General features: G+C 42.5%; 1 protein-coding gene across 1 annotated transcript; it reads right to left on the reverse strand.

Moving 5' to 3' along the window:
- Positions 1–977: 977 nt before the first annotated feature.
- On the reverse strand, positions 978–24754 carry antxr1d (ANTXR cell adhesion molecule 1d). The gene is made up of 18 exons (XM_023283718.3): positions 24378–24754; positions 20396–20467; positions 20244–20315; positions 19799–19880; positions 19164–19194; positions 19016–19089; positions 18236–18304; positions 18053–18133; positions 17866–17926; positions 13938–14036; positions 13590–13659; positions 9160–9238; positions 8811–8906; positions 8629–8667; positions 8368–8466; positions 7772–7936; positions 7586–7666; positions 978–2222 (listed from the first exon to the last, which is right to left on the reverse strand). The coding sequence occupies exons 1-18, from the start codon at positions 24521–24523 to the stop codon at positions 1896–1898; spliced, it is 1743 nt and encodes a 580-aa protein (XP_023139486.2). The 5' UTR covers positions 24524–24754; the 3' UTR covers positions 978–1895.
- Positions 24755–24853: the final 99 nt, after the last annotated feature.

The following is a 24853-nucleotide window of genomic DNA, read 5'->3' on the forward strand; positions in this document are numbered from 1 at the left end:
AACCTTTGGGATCAAAACAATTGATCTGTGTGTAAACATTTGGTATGCATCACATGAATATTTGCCTTATAAATGTATCTACATGTTGAAGCAAATGGATAGCTCTTAGAAAAACAATTGGAAGCCTGTTGTGTGCCTTTTTGTTTTTGCGTTACTGGGACACTTGAGGGTGCTGTTGACTTCAGAATTGTTACTGGTGAGTAAGCACATCCATGGATGTTTTTAAGATGATGTAAACGCACCGTTAAAGCTGTTTTTGGACTGAAAACAGACACCGTTACCTCCAGCCTGCAGCTGTCACATTTTCATCTGACAAAACAAAAAGCCGTAGGTTGTGGTTTCGCTGCAGGAGTTAAAATACCATTGCCCTCATGTGATTCATTTCCCCAGATGGGCTGCAGCAAAATGAGTCATGTAGTGACAGACTGACCTCCTAATCACTCCTTTTTGTGTCTCAGTGTTTCTGTGGAGGGAGCAGATGGCTTGCGCTGATTCAGGACATTCTCAGACCAGGCATCATCTGCACTGCAGTTAAATATATGTGAAATGGTTTGAAATACTATTCAGAGTACTTCCCTTTTATAGAATCTATTTAAACTGATTAAATGTGCCTTTTGCTACACACAGATGCCCACAGTGACACACAGAAAGCAAGTTTTAGAAATTTGGTTTGAATACTTTCCAAAGCCACTGCAGGACTGCCGTATCATTTGTTAAAGTGACAACAGATTTATCCAAGCCATTATGTTTTCCTGAAATATTACTTCCAATAGCACCAAAAGGAATTAAAAATCTTAGAATTTAGTATCAACTTTGCAGGTTATCTCTATAAATTGTTTGTTTCCTGTGTAATTAGGTTAATTACAGAATGTGTTTGTAAGCTGATTCACAATATGACTGCAACAAGACTCCTCTTGAAATATTGAAATATAATAGCACACTTTAATAACTGAAAGAATTCACTTCCTCACAACACATAAAAAAACACTTTTATTGAAGACAGACAAGTTGTTAATAAAGAAATAATACAAATGATCATTTCAGTCGGTAAATGCAGTATACAGGAAAACCCTGAAGATACAAATTTTCAATTCCATCTTTCACTTGAAGGTGTTGGTAAGACCACAGATATATCAGATGCATGCCAGAATGCTTCCTAACCTCAACGCCCCCTTCTTCAACGATTTGAAAACCTAGAAATCTTACTCAAAACTAAAATAAAGAACAGATGCAGACAGGGCCTGTATTATAATAAATAAAATGTGGAGAAACTGCCCTGCAGTTGCAATAAGGTCACTGAACTTACACACTAAATGTTAACTATGTTGTAGAAAAAGTGTCTTTGGTTGAAAAGGGAAAATTAGGCATCAGTCTGATTTGTAGACACCTAAGTTGATGTACATTTTTGAAAAATCCAACCTAACTATCATCGTTCACTACATGCTGTATTTCACACCACCTTCTAGCTCATCTTTATTATTCTCTACACAATCAAAGTAGACGTGTGTATTAACCATCGTCATTCACACAGAAACTGTCACAAGCTAACTTTCAACAACGCAAAAATCCTAAAGGATTGCACTTAACTCTCACCATTTAGATCAACATGACATCTCACACTGTACATAGAGGCTTAATCAAGTAACTACATGCTTGTTTTTTTTTCCTATAATGTTTTCTACAAAAATGTTGTTTAAGATGAAACTCAGTAGCTGATTTTGAAATCAGATAAATATTTTTTGCTGTCCAGCAACAAAGCACAGAGCTTCAAGTCGGAGCTCCTGGCTGATTTTAGGCCTTTCTGCTGTCTCCGAGTCTTGGGGATGAAAGGAGGATGTGTTTTTTTTTCTAGAATGAGTTGACATATCGGTTGTTTATTGTGGGCCCACTCTTTATCATGAGAGCCTGGGTGGGGGTCGAGATGGCGGGGGTCCTGGGGGCCCCGGGGGTGCATGAGTTGGGGGTGGACCTGGAGGGGGTCGGACCATGGAAGGGGGTGCGCGAGAGGGTGGTGTGGTGCAGGAGGGCGGTGTGGTACGGGGCCCTCTTGATGGAGGCTTTGTACGAGGGACAGAGTTGGAGACCAGAGGTCGCTGTTCAGCAGGCGGAGGTGAAGGAGGAGGAGGAGGCGGCGGTGATGGAGAGTGATGTGTGCGAGGAGGAGCCTGGTGGTTGGAGGCGGACTCTCCATCTTTGACCCGCTGAAAACTAATACAGCGACCCTGCACAGACACACAGACAAAGTTAAACCACTACTACACATCATCATTTCAATACAGATTAAAATACAGTGCATCTTTGTGCAAAATCAATGAGCTTCTAAGATCCGCCAGCCAAAATGGTTTGTGTGAGCCTTTGCCCAGCTTTGCTGACAGAAGCGTGTGTGTCTGAGGCCCCAGAGGGCAAACAGAGCTGCTTCTGTCTTCTGTCCACACCTGCACTACAATAGCTGTGATGGTAGCAAAGACAGCCCCTGACAAAGTTATCACACACACACACACACTCATGGCTTTTGCAGTCTCCAGCTTTCTCCATTTCCCCTCCTCTAGGAGCCTCTGCTGTGACTCGGCCTTTCTTGATGCAGAACAGAAAGTGGTTTATGTCTCTTATGTGCTTGACTTGAAGGAATGTAAAGGAGGGGATTTAAATATCACCACAATAGTTAACAGAAGCCCCTCAGCATTTAACATAATTTACAAGTCGGGGAGAAAGGGACGCTTCTCTTATTGTCCTCATTGATGGTTTTCCTATCTGTTCCGCATAGCACCCCTCTGCAGACACACACACACACACACACACACACACACACACACACACACACACACACACACACACACACACACACACACACACACACACACACACACACACACACACACACACACACACACACACACACACTCACACACACACACACACACACACACACACACACACACACACACACACACACACACAAACTCTTGTCTTGCTCAGTCAGAGTGTGAAGGATGGAGAGTAGGTCTCTGTGTCACAGACCCTTGGTGGTCTGATTATAACACCTTATTAAACAGAGAGGCCCTAAAGTCACACAGGGGCCATTAAGAGGAGCCCGGCAGCAGTAGCTTTGTGACTGTGGGGGCCGTTGTGTGGTTGTGTGTGCGCGTATATAAGGGGTGTGTAATTGATTGAGGGCGGCCCGGTTGGGGGGGTGACTGCTTCGGTCTTGTCGCTGGGCCGCGGTGAAAAGGCCAGTTTGTGAGCAGCAGAGCAGCAGCACAACACCAGAGAGAGCATATGGACACAATGAGAACACAAGCTCATGAATATGAGTGTGTTTGTGTGTGTGTCACTGTAAGCATGTCTCCACCAGAACATATGGCCTGAATGAAACCTCGGCCTCATGAATAACAGAGAGAGAAAGAAGAGAAAGGTTTGGGGGCTGGCTGTAAAAAGTGCAACAAAAACATAAGCTTAGTGTTGAAAATAGCATTTTTTCCACCTTTGAAAAGATGACCTGTACATAAACGAGTTGTGTGAGAGGTCAGTAATGTGCCATTTGTGATGGTCAGTCTCCCTGTATGTGTCTCTTTGGCTGTAATATCTGTCACTGCTTTATTTCCCTTCTTAGCAATTATTTACTTCCAGCCCGAGACTCCTTCTCGGGAGAAAAACAAAACCTGAAAACACCTCCAGCATCCCTCTTCACACCACTCCTCTGTCTAGTCTGTTTCTCCTCCTCAGCCCCAAGACTTTGCCCTTCCCTCACAACCACACACACATGAAGCAGATTGTTTACAGGGAACTGATGCACACTCACATTTGCCACCATTATAGTAAATAAAATCTGAGAAAGAAGAGAGAGCGAAGACACACATGTGACCTGACAGCTTTGCCCGTCACCTTGTGTGACATTACAGCCATTTACTCGCATGAGGAAAATCCTCCCTGTGTTCCACCAAGACTTAATACACTTTAGAGATAGTATTTCTTACTCCAAGCTGGTGGAGGTAGATAGATTTGATCAATGCATTTAAGAAAGATACTTGAATAAAGTCAGATTTACCCCCCAAAATTCATATCTAGGCTGTTTTGGAAAAATGTTCCTGGCATTTTTGCATTTTTTGTCTGATGAAACGCCACAGCCCTGTCATTTCATCGTCAGTACTCCTTATTGGCACCACTTATGTTCAAAATGTGCCTCTCCGAACTAATTTTGAGCTAGATCTTGTTTAATAGCCTTAATTTTCAACACTTTCTAACAAGGGTGCAAATCACATACTTAATCAAGAAAAGCACTCAGAGAGCTGCTCAGTCGTATGATTTCCGATGGATGAAATTTGCAAAATATTCGTGATCCCCAGCGGTCGATTTGTAGTATGATCGCAATCATGTGATCGTCAGCAGGCAGCTGACATAGTGTTCACTTATAGTCATAGGTACAATGATGTGCTGCTATCTCGCAATGATACAGAAATCTTTAACAAATCCGTGGATCCAGACTAAAAGCCACATCACTGCCAAAATCTAATCACTTAGTCCTTGTGTCATTTCTGACCTTCCCTGAAAATATCAAACAAATCTGTAAGCCATGCTCCTTGGCGGAGTAATAACGGTAAACTAAAGCATAATCATGATTTAATTTGCGTGAGTCATTGCAGGATGTATCATGAATTCTAGCTGCTCACCATAAAGAAACGCTCAAATTCCTATAACTTTATGTTGCATGTAAGGCTTCACAGATCATCAGTTCAGGAATGTTAATTCACAGATAATTCTTACATGAACTGATTATCAATTTAGCTGAATTTCAGTTCTAAAAATGTACATATGTTACTGTATTTATGCTATTTTTTTGTAAATGTTTACATATTGATCTGCTTTCAGAGAGGCTGAGCAAATACATGAGTATGAAATAAAGTTTTATGCAGCCCAAATCCAGTTAGTTTGGCTGTATAATAATTTATGTATGAAGTAAATGTGAATTAACATTTCTTAATTATCTGTTAAGTTAGAATTTATCACACATAGTGATAATGAATTGATTTGTTAATGGTGATCAAATCATGCATTAAACAATCATGAGTCATGAATTAGTAGGCAATGCTTATTGTACCCTTATCAAAAAATGCTACCTGTTAATTAATTGAAAGTGTTGTAGTACTTTTTCATATGGACCACTACAAATACCTACCACTTGGAGTCACTTTTTATTTTTACCTCTCCATTTCTGTAACCCTTCTGTGCTTGCTTTCTACATTTTTTTTTCTTTTTTTAATATTCTTTTTCATGGAACATGGTGTCAAACTGACTGCCTGGACATGTTTATTATGCAGCCATGCTGGCAGGTTGCTGATTTTGTTTTTTTTTGTTTTTTTGGGACCATAAATGTTATAAAGTCCCACACCAAATTGTAATCATGTTTCTGTGTTTAATTTAACTCCAAACACAAATATGTGGGTTTTTTAAGCCAAGTCATAATCTCAGAATTTTACAATTCGCTGAACTACCCACAATGTTTCTATGTAACACCTGGCAACTGCAGACCTACCCTTAAGTAAACCCGGTTGGGAATCACTACTCAGATAATCAAGACCTTGCTGTAAACAGCTTTCCATGGAAGAAATAGACCCTGCGAAAAGCATTTTCTGGGGATTATCCAGAGTATTAGTGAAACTATTTCTTTAAACAGATGTTTCTGATAAAACTACTCTTTTTTTTAAATTTAAAAACTCCATAGCAATTGAGCAAAATGCACTATGATCTATTAGAAGAAACACTGAAGTTCAACAGCTCCAGACTAAATGAATAAGTGGAGCATTGTTTGTGGTGGTGTCAGAAATTTAGGAAGCAAATCTCGCAATAGAGAAATTTAGGTAAACTGTTCTTTTAAGTGAAATGACGGTGGGAGGGAAGAGAGAAATGGGTGAATTAGGGGAGGTGCTCATTTGTAGTGTCCATGTGAGGATGGAGGGTTGGTGGCCGCCCTCTGGTCTGGCCTGTGTTGTGTGACGGGCCCAGCAGTGCCATCAGCTCAGGGGACAAAAGAAGGGAATCTCGTCTGTCACAATATGGCTCGTGGCCTTTCAACTCCCCATCTGTTTGTATGACGCTCACTCGGGAGAGCTGACACACACGTTACAGTGACACATGCATGCACGCACACACAGTAAAGAAGAAGATGAAACGCAAACGGGGAGCGTGGCAGAAACTGGCAGCCCGCTGATGGCCGTTTGCAGAGGCAGCGAAGCGAGAGTAATGCGGGGAGAAAGCAGGACGAGCTCCTCCTGAGCTGCTGGTTAACGAGCTGCATTAGGAAGTCTGATCCTTTGATGGTTAGCGCTGTACTTTTTGCCACCGTGTTGGGCTTTTTGGAATCTGTTGGTCATGGAGCTGCAGCGTCTTGCTTTTCCACATCACTTCGGTGAGGAGTTTGGTCAGAATTTAGATCAGAGCCTGGCTTGATGAGAAATTGTTGCTCTTTGCATTAATTCTAAACAATTATCTCCCTTGCAACAAAAGCAGATTTTTTTCCCCCCTCATTTTCTTGTCACATGAGAAGTAGTATTTTATTTTTCTCAGTTAATGGTGCGTGAAGGGAGTTGTGGGGGTCGTTGTTGAGCGGCTCTGTGAAACCCCACAGAAAAGTGGCTGACAAAGACTCATGAAACTTCTGCCGTGACAGAGATGGATTGTTCCGCTCAGAAAACAAAAAGATGGAAGGAATGGATAAAACTACGGATGGCTTTTATAGACTTCAGATACGGTACTCACTCACACATTCTTTCACTCTGCTGTATTGTAAAGATGAATCATACCATTCAAACAACAAATCAATAGATTCTACAGTGATACGGCGTCAACCGTGAGAAGGGACAATGAGACCATTTATAACGGAGCAGATGTTTCACCATGGCAACCGGTATGATGATGAAAACATGTCTTTGGGGTTATGGGATGCCATGCACAGGGTCAAGGTTAGATAACAGGGGAAGCTCTGCTCTCTCTTGTTCTGTCTCTTGGAGGGGACACGGTGATGTCATGATTTAGGAGTTGTGTAATGTCCAGTAATAGCACCTTCAGCACAACTTTACAGCACATTGGTCAGTAGCAGTTGTTTTTTTCCACTATAATCATCGCTTGAAAGTACAGAGTGAGTATGCAGTTTGGAAACTTGATAGAAAAATAGTCATTTTCTGGGAGTCACAGGGAAAAGCACAGTAGAGTACAGTACACCCTGTGTGTGAACAATTGGAGCTTTGACGAGGAGAGTGGTATCAGTTGCTCATTGAGTCACTGTGAATGTGTGTCTCTGTGTGTGTGTGTATAGAAAATGTCAACTGTACTGCTGTGTTAAAGACTTTCCTGTACATGTTGCTCACTGACTCACATCTTTATGTAGTGTGACAGACAGAACAAGGATGCAGATGCTCTGCTGTTTCCAACAGACAGAAATCCTTCTGTAACATCTAACTCAGCTTTTAAATGGTTGCTACCCACAGAAGAATCCCCCAAAATTACACCTAATTACCAAAAATGTAGTTTTCTATCAGTCACCATGCATGTTTGAGGTGCGCTGGGTCTTAAAGTGTAAATGCCAACTCACCTGGTCTCCAGGCTGCGGTCTCATCAGAGATACCTGGTCGTACCCTCTCCTGAACAGAGCCCACAGAGCATCTAGTTTCCCCTGGAGACACCCAGAAAGTAAATGGTGAATTAAAGAGAGAAAATAAGCCCATACCACCTTAAACATACATTTCACGTCTGACTATTATTCATATAAAAGACTAACCTTAATCGGTGTGTACCACCTCCTTTGCTGAGGGGGGCGACGCCGAGGTTTTCGAGGTTTGGGCTCGTAGGGTTCAAACTCCTGCTCTGGCATCTTTACAACTGCATTTTTAGGTTTGTCCAGCTTAGCACCTTCCTCAGTGGAGCCTTTCTCCCCCCATCGCACCTAAGAATTATTAGGAAAGAAAAAAATATCATTTAAACTTTGAATTGAGACAGGAATTGTCTTTCTGGTTGATTGTTTTTAGGCATTTACAAATGGAGTTAAGACATTTTACAGTAAAAAAAAAAAAAAAAAAAAAAAGGATATTCCAGCTGACTGTCTCTGCTTATTATCCACACAAGACAGAATACAGGGAAGGATCGTCACATAAACTATCAGAAATAGACAATTACTTTATTTCCAGGCTTCGGTTTCTAAAAAACACGCACAGCACTCCAAAGAGGAACACAAACAATCTCAATTTGGTTTTCAGAAGACACTTGATTATCAGAAACCATATTACAACACACTGTTCTGCAAGGACTTTCTATTCTCCACTGCTAACGTATATCTTCCTCTATTATACAGATCCTGAAAGTGGAGAGTGTGTGTACCTCCATGCGTTTGATGCCACCCACTCCTCTTCCACCATAATATGAAGCATCCACTGTGGGCCACCTCTTCTTGGGCATCCCATCATCATCATCTGAATCCTGTGAGTGAGACCTCAGTGATGATGCAGCTCATATTCTTTGCTATTTTACCATTGATAAGAACTAATTCCACTACAATAACTGTAAAAATACTGGGTTACTCAGTGTATTCTTGTGTAAATCAGTGGTTTGAAAGAGCTTTTAAGATAAAAATCTATTTACTGGCTCTGGAGGCGGAGGTGGTGGCGGTTCTTTGATCACCTGAGGATTAGAAAAATATATATTTAACACAAAAAACTAAAAATGCAATCACTTACAAACATCCCCAAGCTTCTATGTAGCCTGGTATCAGATACAAACTGGTGATTCAGGCTGAAACACTGATGTCTGACGTAGAAACTTACCACAGTGCAGCAGAGAGGCCAGAACCACCACATCAGCAGCAAACCCAACAGCAGGAACACCACCAGCAACGATATGAGCACTATGGTGCCGTCAAACTGCGCAAAAACACAGAATGAAGAGATGAATATTCAACTGAAGTGGAGGACATTTGACGTGAGAAAAAGGGGGAAAATGAAACATGAAAGTACTCACAGCCTCCTCTGATGAGACACAACAGAGGAGAGGAGAGAAGAAGATACGAGAACCAGGAAAAAATAAGAAAGTTGGAAGAAAGTTTATTCAAATAAGGCGGCATGCCAGAAAGAAATATCATATTCATCATGCCATGACTGTACAGAATGTACTCACACATTCAGTAGTAGTGATGTGAACGGAGCTGGTGATGTAGGAAAGTCCCTCATTCATGCTCACCTGCAGGTAGATCACCCTGAAAAAACACAAACCCATGACTGATCATGTGACACAGTTATGCACATATCACATCACACTTGAGTGCGTTGGCATGTGCGAACACACCCGAGGTCTCATTTTGGCTACTGTGCAAGTTCACCCAGGTTATCAGATGCATTCCTCCATCTACTTTGTCCATACTTGCAGCTTTATGCGAACACAAATATGCTGACAAAGGCTCAAACCTAAAGTCTTTTAAAGAGGTCAGGGAGTTCTCCACCCACAGAAGGAATCTCTTCTGCTTGGATTAGACCCAGACCTCTAATGTGGAAACCACAGACAGCTAAAATGACTTCTTATACTGCAGGATCCGGTGTCGATGTGTGGAGATATAACTGCGCAGAGTTCGGCAGGGTGGGGATAAGAGACTGGGGGGGAAAAAACAAATCATTTTGGGTTTGGATAGAAACGTTGATGGGACCAAAATTGCACTCGACTGAGGTAGCAAAAAGGACAGCGGAGCTTCTAATTGACAGTTTATTTATAAAGTTCTTAGGAAAAAGAACGAGACATGTTCGCCAAAGAAGTCAGCGAGGGTGTAAACAGCAGACTGTAGTTGTGGGGTTTGCAGAAGAATGGAGAAAGGCTTCTTATGCTGTTCTAATGGTTTAGGGCGACAGAGACAAGGGGGGCATTGAGCTTTGGGTTCAGATTTGAGGAGGGGGCGACAAGTCACTGCAGGGAGGTGGTGGTGGTGGTGGGAGGGCAGAGGAGAGGAAGCAGAGGGTGGGGGGATGGTAGGAGGAAGGCCTTTCCTGTTCTACATCCCTTCAGCACTGTCCCTCCCTTCTGAGACCCCCTCCTCTTCACTTCCTCAATCACAGACTCTGTTTTCAGCACCTCGCCCTCCTCCCGATGCATCCTCCCCATGCCACTGTAGCTCGTCTCATAACTCATGATGACACTGACATGGGAGGAGGAAATTGGCAGTGCAGGTGCCACTAATCTTTTCTCCTACTCCCCCTTTTTTGGGTCCCCCTTTCCCCATCCTATGATCAGGGCTCCTTTCAGGCAGGCAGGGGGAAATGATGCTATCAGCGCCACTCTGACAGAGAGATCTCAGCCCCTATCAATCATCGATCTGCCCACTAAATATGTCTTCGCCCTGGTGTCTGTGTGTGTGTGTGTGTGCGTGTGTGTGTGTGTGCGTGTGTGTGTCTGTGTGTGTGTGTGTGTGTGTAGGAGGGGGAGCCGCTGCATCCGGAAGGTTCCCAGTCAACACAGATTTGTATGACGGCAGCGTCGGTGACTTCATTACATGCGACAATGCAACTCGGGTGAAGCAGGAGGTGAGTGAGGGGTCTCTGGGATTTGGATGATGAGGGGATGCTGGGAGCTGGAGTCCCTGAGATCTCATGTATAGACTTAACAACCCCTAAACAGGAATCAGTTCACCTATAATGTGATCTGACATGTAAGTGCGATTTCAGGGCTGTAGCTAATGATTGTTTTCTTTATTGATTTTTGTCTAATCAATAAAACGTCAGAAATAGTAGGAAATGCGCTCTGCCATCTGTCTTAGGAGGCCGTCTTTACGTTATTGGTATAATCCATCTAAAGTGTGACAGATTTGGCTTTCACAAGGCTCATTGTATGTCAGTGGCAAAAGCACAAAAAGCCTCTAATGCAGCTTGCTGCTGATTTTCTCGTTTCATTTTTTGACATATTTCCTTGAACACTTAATGGCTCAAGCTGTTGTTCATATTTTGGACTTAAAAACAGCAGTTTGACAAAAAAAGGTCATAAAAGGAGATCGAAAGCTTCAGAAAAACCATGCAAGTGGCGCTTTTGCTGAGAATTGTTTTTGTCAAGACTGCACCAGTGTTGGTGGGATGGCGCTGTCATTTTCCGTCGCAAGACTATGCTTTTGGTTTTTGTACACTTCTTTCTTTTTAAATGTGAAATTAAATTTGTTAGTAGCAAAACAAAAACATGATAAATGTTCATCACAATTCAGCACCACTCCACATTAAATGTGCATCATGCTTGTTTAGCCTGTAAATGTATTCAGTTTACAATGACATAATGCAGATTTTTTTTACTTGGTAAGTGAAATATAAACATATATTTAAATAAAAATGCAGTTTAAGTAAATCTACAGGACTCTTATACATTTTCCAGGGTTCTCAGTACATTTTTCAGACCATATCTGACATCTGAGTGCAAATATCTAGACGTTTATTACGTTGATAATAAATTGTTGCAGTGTGACCATGTATGCTTTTCTGTTGCTAAATAATTGTCAGAAGATTGTAGCTTAAGGTACTGTAGCTCATACAAATAACACCAAACACAGAAGAGCGTTAACATCTCTGCCCAAAGAGGGCCATTGCTATCTATACTCATATTATTTTACCTTAACATACTGAATAAATAATATTGTATTGCTGTTTCCCTCATACTATCAGTTTGTTTTAGAAATAAGAACCAAAAAGACATTGAAAAACATTAAATTTTCATGGCCTCTGTGCAAGTTGTTTACTCAGTGTGTTCATGGAAAAGACACAGCCATAAGGTTACAGTTTCCTTACACAGAAAAGAAAGTCTGTTTGCTTTTCTGATTTTTGTCTTCACTACACAAGTCGTGAATGTTCAGACAAGCTTACTATCTAGGCTGTAAAGCTATATATACATTGAAACACAGATATCGCTCCATTTGCTTTAGAACTACATTTGTCACGGGTGTCTGGATTTGGTAGGAGCTGCTATCCAGGCTGTGGCCTACAGACAAAGAGCCAGCTCTGTGAAGGAGTGTGCGTTCAATGGCACGCTATGCTTTTTGCATCGCTTTCGACAACATCAAGCCCACTCTGGTCTGCGCTCTCACACAGTGGAAAACAGTTTGGCTGCGCTGCCCGTTTCAAACATCATTAAAAAATATAATTTTTAACATTTCACAAAAGAGGCTGGGGGCAATCATCTGGAAACACTAATATTTTTCCATACTTTTAAATTTTTTTGTGGTTATCCAGATCTGGAAATGACTCAAATCAAATTCCAGGTTCCTGTGTAGGAATCCTGAATCTAAAATCTGATCATCTTGTGTCATGAGAAGCAGGATTTTGCTGATAACATTAAACAACTGTAAATTAAGGACATCATTTTGTAACACCTGTCCAGCCTGCACGTTGCCACGTTCGCCTTTCTAAATATTTCCATTTCTGTTGCACAGCAGCTCAGAACTCATCAGCCAGCTGTTGGCCTTCCTCTTTGGGCCCTTCAGCTATTCACAGCTGACTTCCTCTTTAGCAGCACTCAGGGTGTCAAGCAGTGCTGACTCTGCTCTAATGGGCCTCGGTTACATGGAGGGACGCCTCCTTCAGGCATCACTGCAGTATGTAATGATGCTCTGTCTTCTGCTCTGCTCTCAGGAGAAGCAGCTCCACCTGCCACGAAGCCACGCTGGCAACAACTATCACACTTTACAGCAGCGACAAGGATCAGATATTCCCTGGCTTGTGTTATTTGTGAATGTCTTGATTTGGCTTTTATACCATGTTATTATGTCAACTTCCTAAGCAATTATCTGTCACTTATGTGCTACTTTTGTCATAAGTTGTCAGTAAAATATACTGTAAAGTGGCAGCTTCTTAAATCCTCTTGCAGCCACTGTGTGAAAACAAAAATTTTGTTTTCTTCAGCTCTGAGAAGTGCTTCCCCATCAAAGCAGCACTTTTCACCAGCGGACAAGACAAGCTCAAATCATGGTAAAAATCTGAGTGACAGAAACAAGACAGATGATGACTGGGAGGTGTCTGAGGCCGCAGGCTGGAGTGTATAATTATGCACAGGACTGCAGGGAGTGGGGACGGGAAGGCTGCCGGGCCTCGTTCCTCTCTGAGCTCAACCCGCAGCCTCGCTCTCTCTGCACCACAAGACCATTCTGCTCTGAATCACCGGGAGCAAAACTGGAAGCCCTCAGAGGAAACTTTACACTGCCCCGCTGACTCCACTCACACTTCCTCTCTCCCAAAGTGCCAGACAGAGATGAGGAACATCACACACACAAACACACACAGGCACGGATGCGAGGTCCTCTCAAGCAGGCTCTCATTAACTCATGTTCCTGGGCTCTACTCCTGTTGTCCCCTTGTGATTGGTGTCTGGCTTCGTTAGCTGTGACAAACATTGATTGATCACAGACACACGATGACTTTGGCCCTAATTTGTTCAAGGACAGCGGTCGACTGCGTCCACACCAAACTTGTGTGCAGCTGGCGAATATCTGTGTTACAGCTGTACATGGATAGTTTGGAGACTGGCGCCGTCGCCGAGGACCAATCTGGGAGTGAAACCCTGGAAAGAGCCACGGGAGAAGTGTGGCTTACCTCCCCACTTCCTCTACGACGGGAGCAGGACACAGCAGGAAGGTATCCTCGATCTTAGCTGGTCTTTCATCTGCACAGGGAACAACAAAATCAGGCTTTCTGTCATAAAAAACATTTTCAGCCCTAAACAAGAATTGCACTTTTTTGTGAAATGCAAATGCTAGACCACAATCCCACAATAATATTATCTTGTAAATACAAGCAGGAAGTCTTACACATTCCCAAACTTGATTGATCAACGATAGACAAAACCCTACTTACATTCAACATAAATTATTCTGTTTTCTGTCTTGATAATGTGTGCTTAATGTGTCCTTACACATGCTTGTGTACATTTGCAGAACTTACCCACAGAGTGTGTATCATTCAGTTTGAAGCTGCAGAGGACCTGGTTGATGTTTCTGGCATGCAGAAAACCATTGCCACTCACAACCACCTCGAACCTCTCTGAGGCAAAAAAAAAAAAAAAAAAGCATACAGACAACATCAAGACTGATTAACAACGATCATGCATAGCAATAGTAATGTACATATTTCCAGCAGTACGTGACAGTCATAAAATATCAAAATTGGTCCTCTATTTTAGTTTGATGTTCAAGAAAATTTCCTGTGTACAATTATGGTGAATGCTGACAGCCATTCCTTCTCTCTGATGTGCTCAACTTGAGCAGCAGAAACTTGCACATGCCTCATTACTGCTTGTTTATATCTGTGTGCTTGTGCGTGTATGTGTGGAAAGGCCATAATATGCTCCAGTGGTGCTATTGCTAAAAGTGCTGCTATTCACAAATATCTCAGACTGTACAGTACCCAGAAGGTGTGTGCGTATGTGCGTGTGTGTGTGTGTCTTTGACCTTTAGTTTCCCTCAGGCACCGTTAAAGTGCACTGACAGTGGCTTGCCAGCATATGCTGGAGTGTCTATGTGGCTGCTACCCAGCATATGTTAAAGAGCGGGGGAAAAAACACTTGCTTAAAAACATGCCTGCAGGGCTGACAACAGCACAGTGCTGTCAAAGTAGGTCTGACCTTACCTATGGCACCATGGCATGGCATTAGCACATGTGCGCCTGAATGCAGTTGTGTGGATGAGGATATATAGTCCATCTGTGTATGTGTGCACTGCATTTGTGTTTTTCTGCAGAATGTGCAAGCACTTTCATGTCTTCAGTGTATGCATGCATGAATGTGTGCATGCATGTGTTTGACCGTGTGTGTGTTTGTGGTCCATTTGCTGTGCACTTTGGTTTCCTCTAGCATAATCCTGGCTGATAGAAGTGAACATTTGCCACACCTTTAACATTTAAAGCTCCAGCGTGAAGATCACTGGATAAAAACATCACAGGGTGTGGGTGTATATGCGACAGTATTTCTGTAAAGGTCAGACAAGCTGCTATGAAAGCCATACAGAAAGATACACAAATGTAGGCAGAGTTAAGAGAAAACAAACATATTACAGATGTCTGCACATCTCTACATATTTACAGATGTTCTAAAAAAAAAAGTTGGTGCAGTTTTGGGTTTGGAGGCCAAACAGAAGGAAAAGTGGTGATGTATAAGACAGATGGAAATTAAAATGAATCATCACAAACACTGACAAATGGTACATATTACTGATAAAATAAAAATATAAAAAATGCATATTGCTACGCATAATGTGCGTTTGTATAGAGACTCCAATTTCTAATATTCTAATATACAGCGTAGCTTTTATCTATCTCTATGTGTTTGTTCGGCTAGACTCAGATATATGTGTTTACGCACATAGACACATATACACCACCTATTTAACCACATTTTCCATTGCAGAAAGCCTCACCACTTAATATTCATCATGTCATCACTGTAAAACAAAACCACAAAATTCACAAAAATAATTAGAGCAATATAATATAATATAATATAATATAATATAATATAATATAATACTTGAGGTTTATGTGGTTTGCAGCGATAACAACATGCAGCCTAATAAAAGGACTTACGGACCCTTTCACACAATGTCACCATCAAATAGCTTCTGCTGCATCATGACAGAGCCCACATGCAACTTATGCTGTAGAACATGGATACAGTCCTATAATTATACAACTGGTCTCGTAAAAGCAAAAGTGGTGGTTGGCTTTGATTTATTTATCAGCAATTAAACAGTGCATGGCACTGCATTCTGTTTACTTTCATTGAAACATGCAAAAGATAAAAAAACTAAACTAAAAATGTAACTAAGCACCTCTGCAAGACCTTCAAAAATTAACCATGAGACACTTATACTGAAAAAATATTTGCAAAATAACACTTTTAAATATTCTGCATTATTATTTTTGACTGATCTCTATAGATAATTTAAATCTTAATAAAGTCTGTGACATCTTCTAGGTAAAAAAAAAAAAAAAAAGTCTCATCATCTCATACCATCTGCACACTAACCAAGGCCTGATGGGCTGAAAGGTCAGTGCTGTCGCATCATGGTGGGCAGGGACTGGTGGTGCCCTGCTGACATGGACAACACATATGCTGCTGCCCTCTCCTGTCTGCTTTTTGCCTGCCTCTGTGGCCATGTGTCCATTTACATCTACACCTGAATGTCTGATGAGGATTAAATGCGTACAAATGTGCGTCTGTGTGTGTGTGCAACTATGCATATGCACAGCACATCCATGTGCATGTCTTGTATATACGTGTGTGTGTGTGTGTGTGTGTGTGTGTGGGGGGGGGGGGGTGTATGCCATGTCCGAACAGTGCGTCTTCAATCACGTTAGTGTGAAAGGACAGTGAAGGGCAGGGAGGGGCAAAGGAGGAAGGGACAACAGGGAGAAAAGGGTCAGACGTTAATGAAAGCAGCAATCTCTGCTGTCATGTTAGATCTAAGGCCTAACTCTCACTGTCCTCAGTGTGTGTGTATGTGTGTGTATACATGTGTGTGTGGAATCAGTGCTGTCATGTCTGATAGTGTGGCCCAACGTTCGCTGTCCAGTCTGATGGCCTGTTTGCAGGCAGCTCGGTCTGGTCACTTCACATCAATGTGAGGGACATGTGTACATGTGCTTGAAGATTGTGTGTGTGTGTGTGTGTGTGTGTGTAGGCTGACTGAAGATCATCTAAGTGTGTGTGTTGGTGTAGAGTGTGTATGATGTGGTATGTGACTACATGCAGGCACAGAGAAAAACAGATAGAGAGATATATGTAGAATGTAAGTGTGCGTGTAAATGCATCAGGACAGATGGATGTGGGTCGGAGTTTATATTCAAACCTCTTCAAATTCTTGCTAAATAGTGGTAAGTGCTTGGCTGTCTCTACAGAAGAATGTTAAACCTTTCATAAGCATAATACGTAAGAAATTAATGTCTAAGGTAAGACTTGTATTTTATTCATACACATTAAGCCACAACAAAGGCAACCAAAGTGTGCTATAAGCATGTGAGCACATTACAATCTTCATTAATTAGGCCAGAATCCAGTCTGGGTTAAAGCGGGTCTTTGCTTTCTTAGTTCAATGACCTTTAGGTTGCTCATCAATCGAATAATAAATGAGGCTGTTGGAGGATATTTGGGCACATGTCGTGTGACACACAATCTTTGGCAACAGACCAGAAACTGTAATTATACCATGATGATTAGAGCTACTTTATACTATTACTTCCTCCCTTTGCCATATTAGTGCAACATTTTGAATCCTCCCATCTCCTACCCTTACTCTGTATCCTTTCCCGTCCTTCATATCCCATAATGGATGTTAAGCTTTGTCGGTCGTCCTGGTAGCGGGGCTGCAAATGCACTCTCTTAAGTGAGTCCTAATAAGGTCATGTCAAAGCTCATCCATCCTGCTGGCTACTCATAAAGGCTCTCCCTCTGCCTCTTCTCCTGCCTCTTCCTTAAACTGCTGTCTAGAAGCCGAAAAACTGGACGAAGAAGAAGAGGTGACTGAGATGACAGACTTTAAACAACCCAAATGGCTGTTTAGCATATACGATGTGGCAAACTAGGCCAGAGATGCAACCATGCTTAAAGATTCATGGCTAATTCCTCTGACCAACACCCGCCCTCCTCCTCTTTCTTTTTTGCACACATGCTGTGCTGAAGCGGCTATGCTAATTTTCCCCCGGCCGTGAATGACAATACGCTCTCTGTCACTGCGCGGTCATAGGCGTCCATGCGATTACTCAACCCCGTGTTCCACTCCAGAGGCTTTAGATTGCTGTCATCTGACACAATCGCACACCGTGACTGCCCACTGTCTAAACAAGGAGGGGAGAAACCTCTGCTCCTCACACCTCTTACCTCCTGCACACACGCTGGACGGCTCGGCAGCTAAAATCTCAATGCAGGACTTCTTGATGATCTGACAGAGAAGGAATAATACAAAGCACAGTCATGACATAATTCAATAACGTAATATGATTTTATGAGTCTCTCTGTGTGGGTGAGTGTTTATATGACATACATGTGGTATGTGTGTGTGCCATACCGAGTCAATGATTCCCCTGAGGGCTTGGAAGCCTCCCCATACAGGAAACACATGTTCCACAGTGTCTGCAATAGTTGCAAGCTAGAAAAACAAACGGACACAGAGAGAAAATAAAGCATTTGCGTTTAAAAAAAAACAAAAAACGCATTTGCAAAATTTTCAATATCCTTCTGTGGATCCTACCTGGGTCTGGTTGAATTCTTTGACCCCTACACAATAAACAATGGCTCCCATAGACCTGGCCCTCTGTGCCTATGAGAAAAGAACAAATAAATGAAAATGCAGCGAGTTTTAAAGAGACTCCTGTGGCCTCATGGAGCCAAATACATCTCCCAGAAAACCCTTTCTTGGACTTTCTCTGTCCACGCAGTGAATAGTTTAGACTGGAGGAGCACAACATAATGTACATTCACTGAAATGGACATTTGTTTTGACTTAATTTTAAACACTGCAACAAGGCGGGTCACATTTGTTGAATTCAGATTAGCAGTATTACCCCTTAGCAGGATTTCTTAGCATTGAAAGGAATCTAACAGTTAGGACTTTAAGCACTACAGGACGTCAAAAAAAAATCCACAGGAATTGCCGGTCTTTAAACACTTGCATTCAGTTTGGTTATGTGATGTCCTGGGCTCATTATTGCAAACTCAATCTTGACTCTTTAAAGCAACGTGAAACCATTATTTGAGCATTTAGTAATTTTCCTCTAAATTGCAGAAGCATCAATCAAAACAAAACTGTGAAAAAAATAAAATAAACAAAATATTCTGAGGAGACAGTCTAAAAAAAACCCTGAAAAACCACAAACGGCACCATTAAAAAAACAGGAACAGTAACTTAAACCGATAAAAACAGCTATTTACCTGCAGTAACAAGGCCCAGCCCTTGAGCAATGTTTGCTCAAGTGTTCACAATATTTTGCCTACCCCCCTCAAACCTTTCTTCTTCTTGCTGACATCTTACCTCCCGCTGAGCCGTGTCAAACTGCCACTCATTCAGCTCTCCGTCGGTCAGAGCGATGATAACACTGGCGGTTCCTGCAGAACACACGACTTTTACGTTTTCTGAAGCAATGCACTGTACCATAACAACCATATGAGATGGAGCTTACCATGCTTCTCCTGATGGATCTGCATATTAGCCTGCAATTCCAAAGAATGCATTAGTGAAGGTTCCACAACCTGTTCACTGCAAAGTACAGTTGTCAGACAATACCAGCACCGGTAATCACAAAGTTCAACATGTTGACATTGCTGCACAGCCAAACCCGCAAATCTCACTTTGCACAGTGCGGTCTGGCAAAGATCAGCATGCATTAGCTCGGGAGAGATCACATTTAAAGTCTGCTGTACGGCTGAACACTGTCAGATGCTTTTTTGCCAGCACATCAAAATGAACCCGGCCGACACCTGATTTAGATAAATGACAGATAAATATGCCAGCTTGGACTTCACCTGAACATGTTGTAGCACGTTTTTGCTATCAAAGCATATTCCTCTGTCGGTTAAAAAACACAATCCTTAATTTTAAATCGCCTCACTTAAAAACCTAGCTCAGCACTTTCAAGAAGCAGCAAGTCATTCATGAACCTCCCCTCATATTTATCTAATTGGTGCTGCTTCCAGCTGCCTGGCTCAGTTAATCCTCAGTGGGTGTTTTCTGGAGTGAAGTATTGTATTTAAGACTAAGCTGGCGAGATTTAGGCTGACTTTGCCAATGTATTGGGCCCTTAAACCCAAGTCTTACCATCTCCAGGCCTAAATTCATAAACGTGTCTCCTCCAGGAACAACCCTTCTCAGAGCCGTTAAGCCTCCAGTGATGGCCTCCCTATAGGATAAACACAACAACAACCTAATTAAATACACTGAAAGCAAGCTGCGCTTAACAAAAGAGGAAAATAAATATTCCCAAAACAGAGGATACAAAGAAGGGGGTAGAGAGTGATTGTAGTTGGCAAGTATTTTTTTGGCCCAAGTAGTATCCAAGGTCAGTCCTCAGCCAAAGTCATCCTCTGTAGACTGAATGCACTGCTTTGTGTTTGTAGGTTGTGTAAAGCTGGACGAGATTTTGTGATTTTGTAATTAACTCTGTCCAGAGAATCGGGATTTCCAAAAGGTTACAAAACCAGTAACTGAGATAAACAAGAGAAGAAGTGACACTCCAAATTGTTCATTGGGGTGCAGCTGTTACCTGTTCTCAGTCAGTTTCATGATGATGGTTCCTCGTGTGGAGAAGACGATGAAGGACATTCTCAGCATGGGGCTGCAAACACAAAGTTGTTCCACATTAGCACTGAGGAAAGGAGAAAACGCATCAACCAAAGTGACTAATCCTGCTTTTACCTAATAAATTTTTCTGCCAGCTGCTCCACAAAGGAGTAAATCTCAATCCAGTGATGCTTCACGCTTCCAGATCTGAAAAACAACACAAACACAACTTTATGAGGACAAAAAAACAACATTGTTACAAATAGCCCCCAAAAAGTGAGCGCTGTTTTTTTATATTAAGGATGAAAATCCCTATCTGAACGACCAGGCAGTAAGTTGTCAAACTACGTGATTCAAAGGTAGTGTTAGAATACTGTGGATTCAAAGGCCTTGGTACAATAGTAACAGTTCATCTCCTCCACATCAAGGACATTCTTCTGGTCAGTCACATTCCATTACTTTGGACTGTAACTTGTCAGCTGCGAGCTGCTGGTTAGCCCGCTCCATGCTGCTACGTACATGACAGTCTCCTTAATGAAAGCCAGTCCCACGGGGCTGCTAATGGGGGCTAATTGCTGCTAGGCCAGAGGGTTGAGGTTAGACAGGGACAGATGTAGCAGTCTGCCTCTAGCAGGGACCATGTAGCAGGCAGCTGGCCTGAGCGCATCGTATATGTGTTTGCACGAATGTGTGTGTGTGTGTGTGAGACTGTGAGGGGGAACAGATGGTCCCACTGAGCATAGCCAACCCAACAACAGGTTGGAGATCCACAGAGTAAAAAGGCTGTGACATGAACAACAGAGGGGATCCAGAAGTAACGCTCAGCAGGGGGTAGATGTGTGAGTGTCTCCTGAAGGATGCAGCGTCAAGCAACTTCTGCACCAAACTCTGCTGAGGGCAGGGCTCTGTGTGTGTCTGTGTGTGTGTGTGTCTGTGTCTGTGTGTGTATACCGAGGCCATAAACAAAGCGAAAGTCTGAGCCGGTTAGATTGACGATGGCTCCTTTGTATCTCCCATTTAACCAGTCAATCCCTGCTGCACTTATCCTCCTCTCTGAAAGTGAGGATGCGATAAAAGCCCTGATCCAGGAGGAGTTTCCTGGGGGAACAAGTTGCCCACTGTGTGCTTTGGGATAGAGACTCACATAACAAAGGCTCAGTTTCAATCCAGTGTGCAGGACAGAAAGTGATTTAACACACTGCCAAAGAGTCAGAACTGCCCTTCATGTGTTCTATTCATCAAACTGGGGCTAAAGCAAAAGGCTCCCCTCATGAAAATACAGCTATGTGCATGAATTTAGGAGAAGGATTTAACCTTATTACTCGTTCTTTTCTAAACGCAGAAATAACTGGCTGATTCATTAATGACAAATGTATGAATGTAATGTAATAGCTTTGATTATTGATGGTCAATCCTGATGCAAATATGTTATATGTCTGCTAAATCTAGCTTCTCAGATGTGAACATTTGCAACTTTTCTTTTTGGAAAATTGAGATACATTACAACAGCATTACTTTTTAATCTAAGGTTCCCAAGTAAATACATGAAATACACACAAACATTTTCCGCCATTTTATTTGGAATACTATTATTCAGCTATTTGAGAAACTGATCACTAATAAATATAATCCCTCTAGACACTGAATGAACCTAAATGGTTTTAAATAGAACATGAGTTAGGACAATTCTCTTTCTCAGCCATTTTAATATATGTTGAAAGTCAGTTGATGTAGATCACTTCCATTATTTTACAGTTTTACCAAATAGTCTTCCATTTTCTACCTGCGCTGCTGAGCGCCGATGGCGGACTCTTTTCTCTGGCAATATTTGCCCTCAAAAAGTGAAAACAAATCTCTTTTCAGAACCCAGCCACAAAGCACAACACCTATTATACCACTTGCGGGCAACCAGATAGAGAGGAAAAATGCAGCCTGGTATTCGATGTGGGTCAGACATGGAGTGAGGAATGTGGGGAGCTGATGGCAGTTTAGTTTTTCTAATCTTCAGTCTGCGTCTACTGCGATGCTTCCACACATTCTCCACTAGGCATGACTCATAATGTTCTGGATAGTGAAGCCAAACATGGAAGACGAATATTGATGAGGTGAAGGCACGTCCAAACATCTCTAATGCAATGTTTGCTCTGTTCTCCATCACTGAAATATTAGATTAGGTCACTGTGTGGCATTTGAGATCTGCAAAACAGCCAACAAGTCAGCGGTGTCTCAGGAGAAAGATCAGCAGCTTCCTGAAGGCCTGCTGCTGCTTACAGGTCCAAGCAGTCAAACAAACAGAGGCGTACCAGAGGTCTGGTCATGCGTGACATGCCACGCTCCCCAGGCTCCTCCGAAACTTTTTGAAGCAAAGGGTAAAGACTGAAGAGAGGCTGACAGATGTTGCCATGTACATCCGAAAGTTCATCAGACAAGTCAAAACCAAAGTGAAATGTCACTCGGTGAATCATAGGTGGTGCACAAAGGGGAACTGAGGACAGACCAAAACCTTTTTAAAACCATTACCTCACTGCTTTCTTCAGTGTCATGCATAGACACCACAGTGTTTATCTGCTTCACCGCAAAATCCCTGCACTCATTCTTTTGAAAGCATAATTATTCTTTTGACATAATAACCTGTTATTCTTCCACATGAACTGGGCAACAAACTCAACCCCACCTTGTGGTTTTGTTGTTGTTTTATCTCCATCTTTTTCTCCTCTAACTTTGCATGTTTTAACATGTTGCTGATGTGTGTCCACATGCATAATCTCCCCTTGCGGCTTGAGCCAAGATATGCCAAAAATGTCAATTATAATGTCTGAGCAGCAGCACTGTCTGGGACTCCACATGCCAAAAAGATGGCAAAAACATCCTCACTGACCATGAGGCCTACAAAATCTTACTATAATGTCTGCTGAGGTGGCCTCGTGCATTTCTGGATTTAAAAAAACTAAAACTCTCTTGATCCTCAGGTGTCGGAAAGTTCAAAGACTGATCTTGGACTATCTGTGAGTTTGCTTTAAAGTCACAAGTAGCGTCATGGGCAAAGTCTCAGATTAAAATCAGGCCGGGACCTTTGTTTGTGGTTTTCTCACGCTTCATTTCCTCCATATCCTCCACTGACTTCTGTCAAATGAAAACAAACATCCCCAAGGAAAAGTAAGAAAAAAGAAACTGGGTCATTTTGGGAAAGATTGAGGTTGGGGTTACATTTCCAAAAATGCTGATTTCAATTCAGATTCTGAAGCTTTATTCTAAAAACTAAGAGATCAAGTGGATTAAAGGTGACTTGAAGAGCCAAGTTAACGTGGAGGAGGATGCACACCTTTCAAATGATGTTTTCATAACTTAAAAATCCAAATATTGCTCTTGCAGCTGGTTTATTGCTGATTTATAAAACTAAAATAACGTAAGAACCAGTAAGAACTTCAGAGCACACCCCCATTGCAAAAACATCCTTTAGAAAACGCCTGTGATGCTTTTATCTGGTGTTTTTCTTCAATACAAACACCATCCTCATCACTATTAAGAACTCCCTGCAGAAGGAGAGTAAAAAGCAAAGAGTAGGCCCTGCTTCTGGTGACTGCTCGTCCTCTCCAGGACACTGTGGGCTCCTAGAGAGGGGAGCAGTGAGAAGGATCACCGGGCTGTGCAGCACCGCAGTGGGCCAGCTGCTGCAGCTGTGTCCGCAGGCGTCATCAGCCTGAAACTCTATCCATCCTGCTCGCCCTGCCCACATCCCGTCGGCACAGCTCAATATGTTTGCCTCACCGCTTTGTACCGGACAAAAAGAAAAGCAATGTCCACAATATTCATCTCCTCCATACAATGCGGCTACCTGTACAGGCCTACCACCAAAAACAGTGAGGGTTAAAAACCACTGAGGGTGTGTTCTGTCTGTGCTCATTTCTTTACACGTTTTAGCATTCATTTCATGTCACAAAGACATTTTCTTTAATACTGGATTCCCAACTTTACAAGCTCACTTGTAGTTTACTTTTCTCAAGTACCGTTACAGCAGCAGACTGATGCGCTCCGCGTTTCCCAACAACTAGTCTGTTGCATGGCAATGCGCAGCGACCAGAAAGTAACAAAGCCATAAATAATATCGGAGACTCACTTGTCGAGAACAAAATAGAGGTCGAAGGCGCCCTGACAGGACCTCTCCTCCTCCTCCTCCTGTTGCTCTCCATTCACCGACACACCGAGGAAGAAAAATCCGAGCAGAGCCAAGGCGAGGAACATGCGAGCCTGCGTCCTCGCCATCTTTCCCGGTTACTGTTGACTACTCCAACGCTGCGACAGCTAAAGATCTTCACATTTCCGTCCAGCACGTGTTTGTGCGCCGACTGTGCGCTTTGATCGCTTTGTTCCTCGGTGTTCTGTCCTGTTATGTTGAGCGCATTCAGCCTCCAGGAGTCTTGTTCAGGCTGGAAGCCGGGAATCTCCAAGTCTTCACTTTCGGCTGAGGAAAAAAAAAAAAGCTGTGGAGCTGGAGCAAGGCAGGATGAAGGAGAGGAGCGACACCCGAGGAGAGATACAAAACTCCACTTTTTTCACATTTTCCACAAAGTGAAAAAACTGACCCCACACATT

The sequence above is a fragment of the Amphiprion ocellaris genome, chromosome 16 (assembly GCF_022539595.1).
Source record: "Amphiprion ocellaris isolate individual 3 ecotype Okinawa chromosome 16, ASM2253959v1, whole genome shotgun sequence".
Taxonomy (NCBI): domain Eukaryota; kingdom Metazoa; phylum Chordata; class Actinopteri; family Pomacentridae; genus Amphiprion; species Amphiprion ocellaris.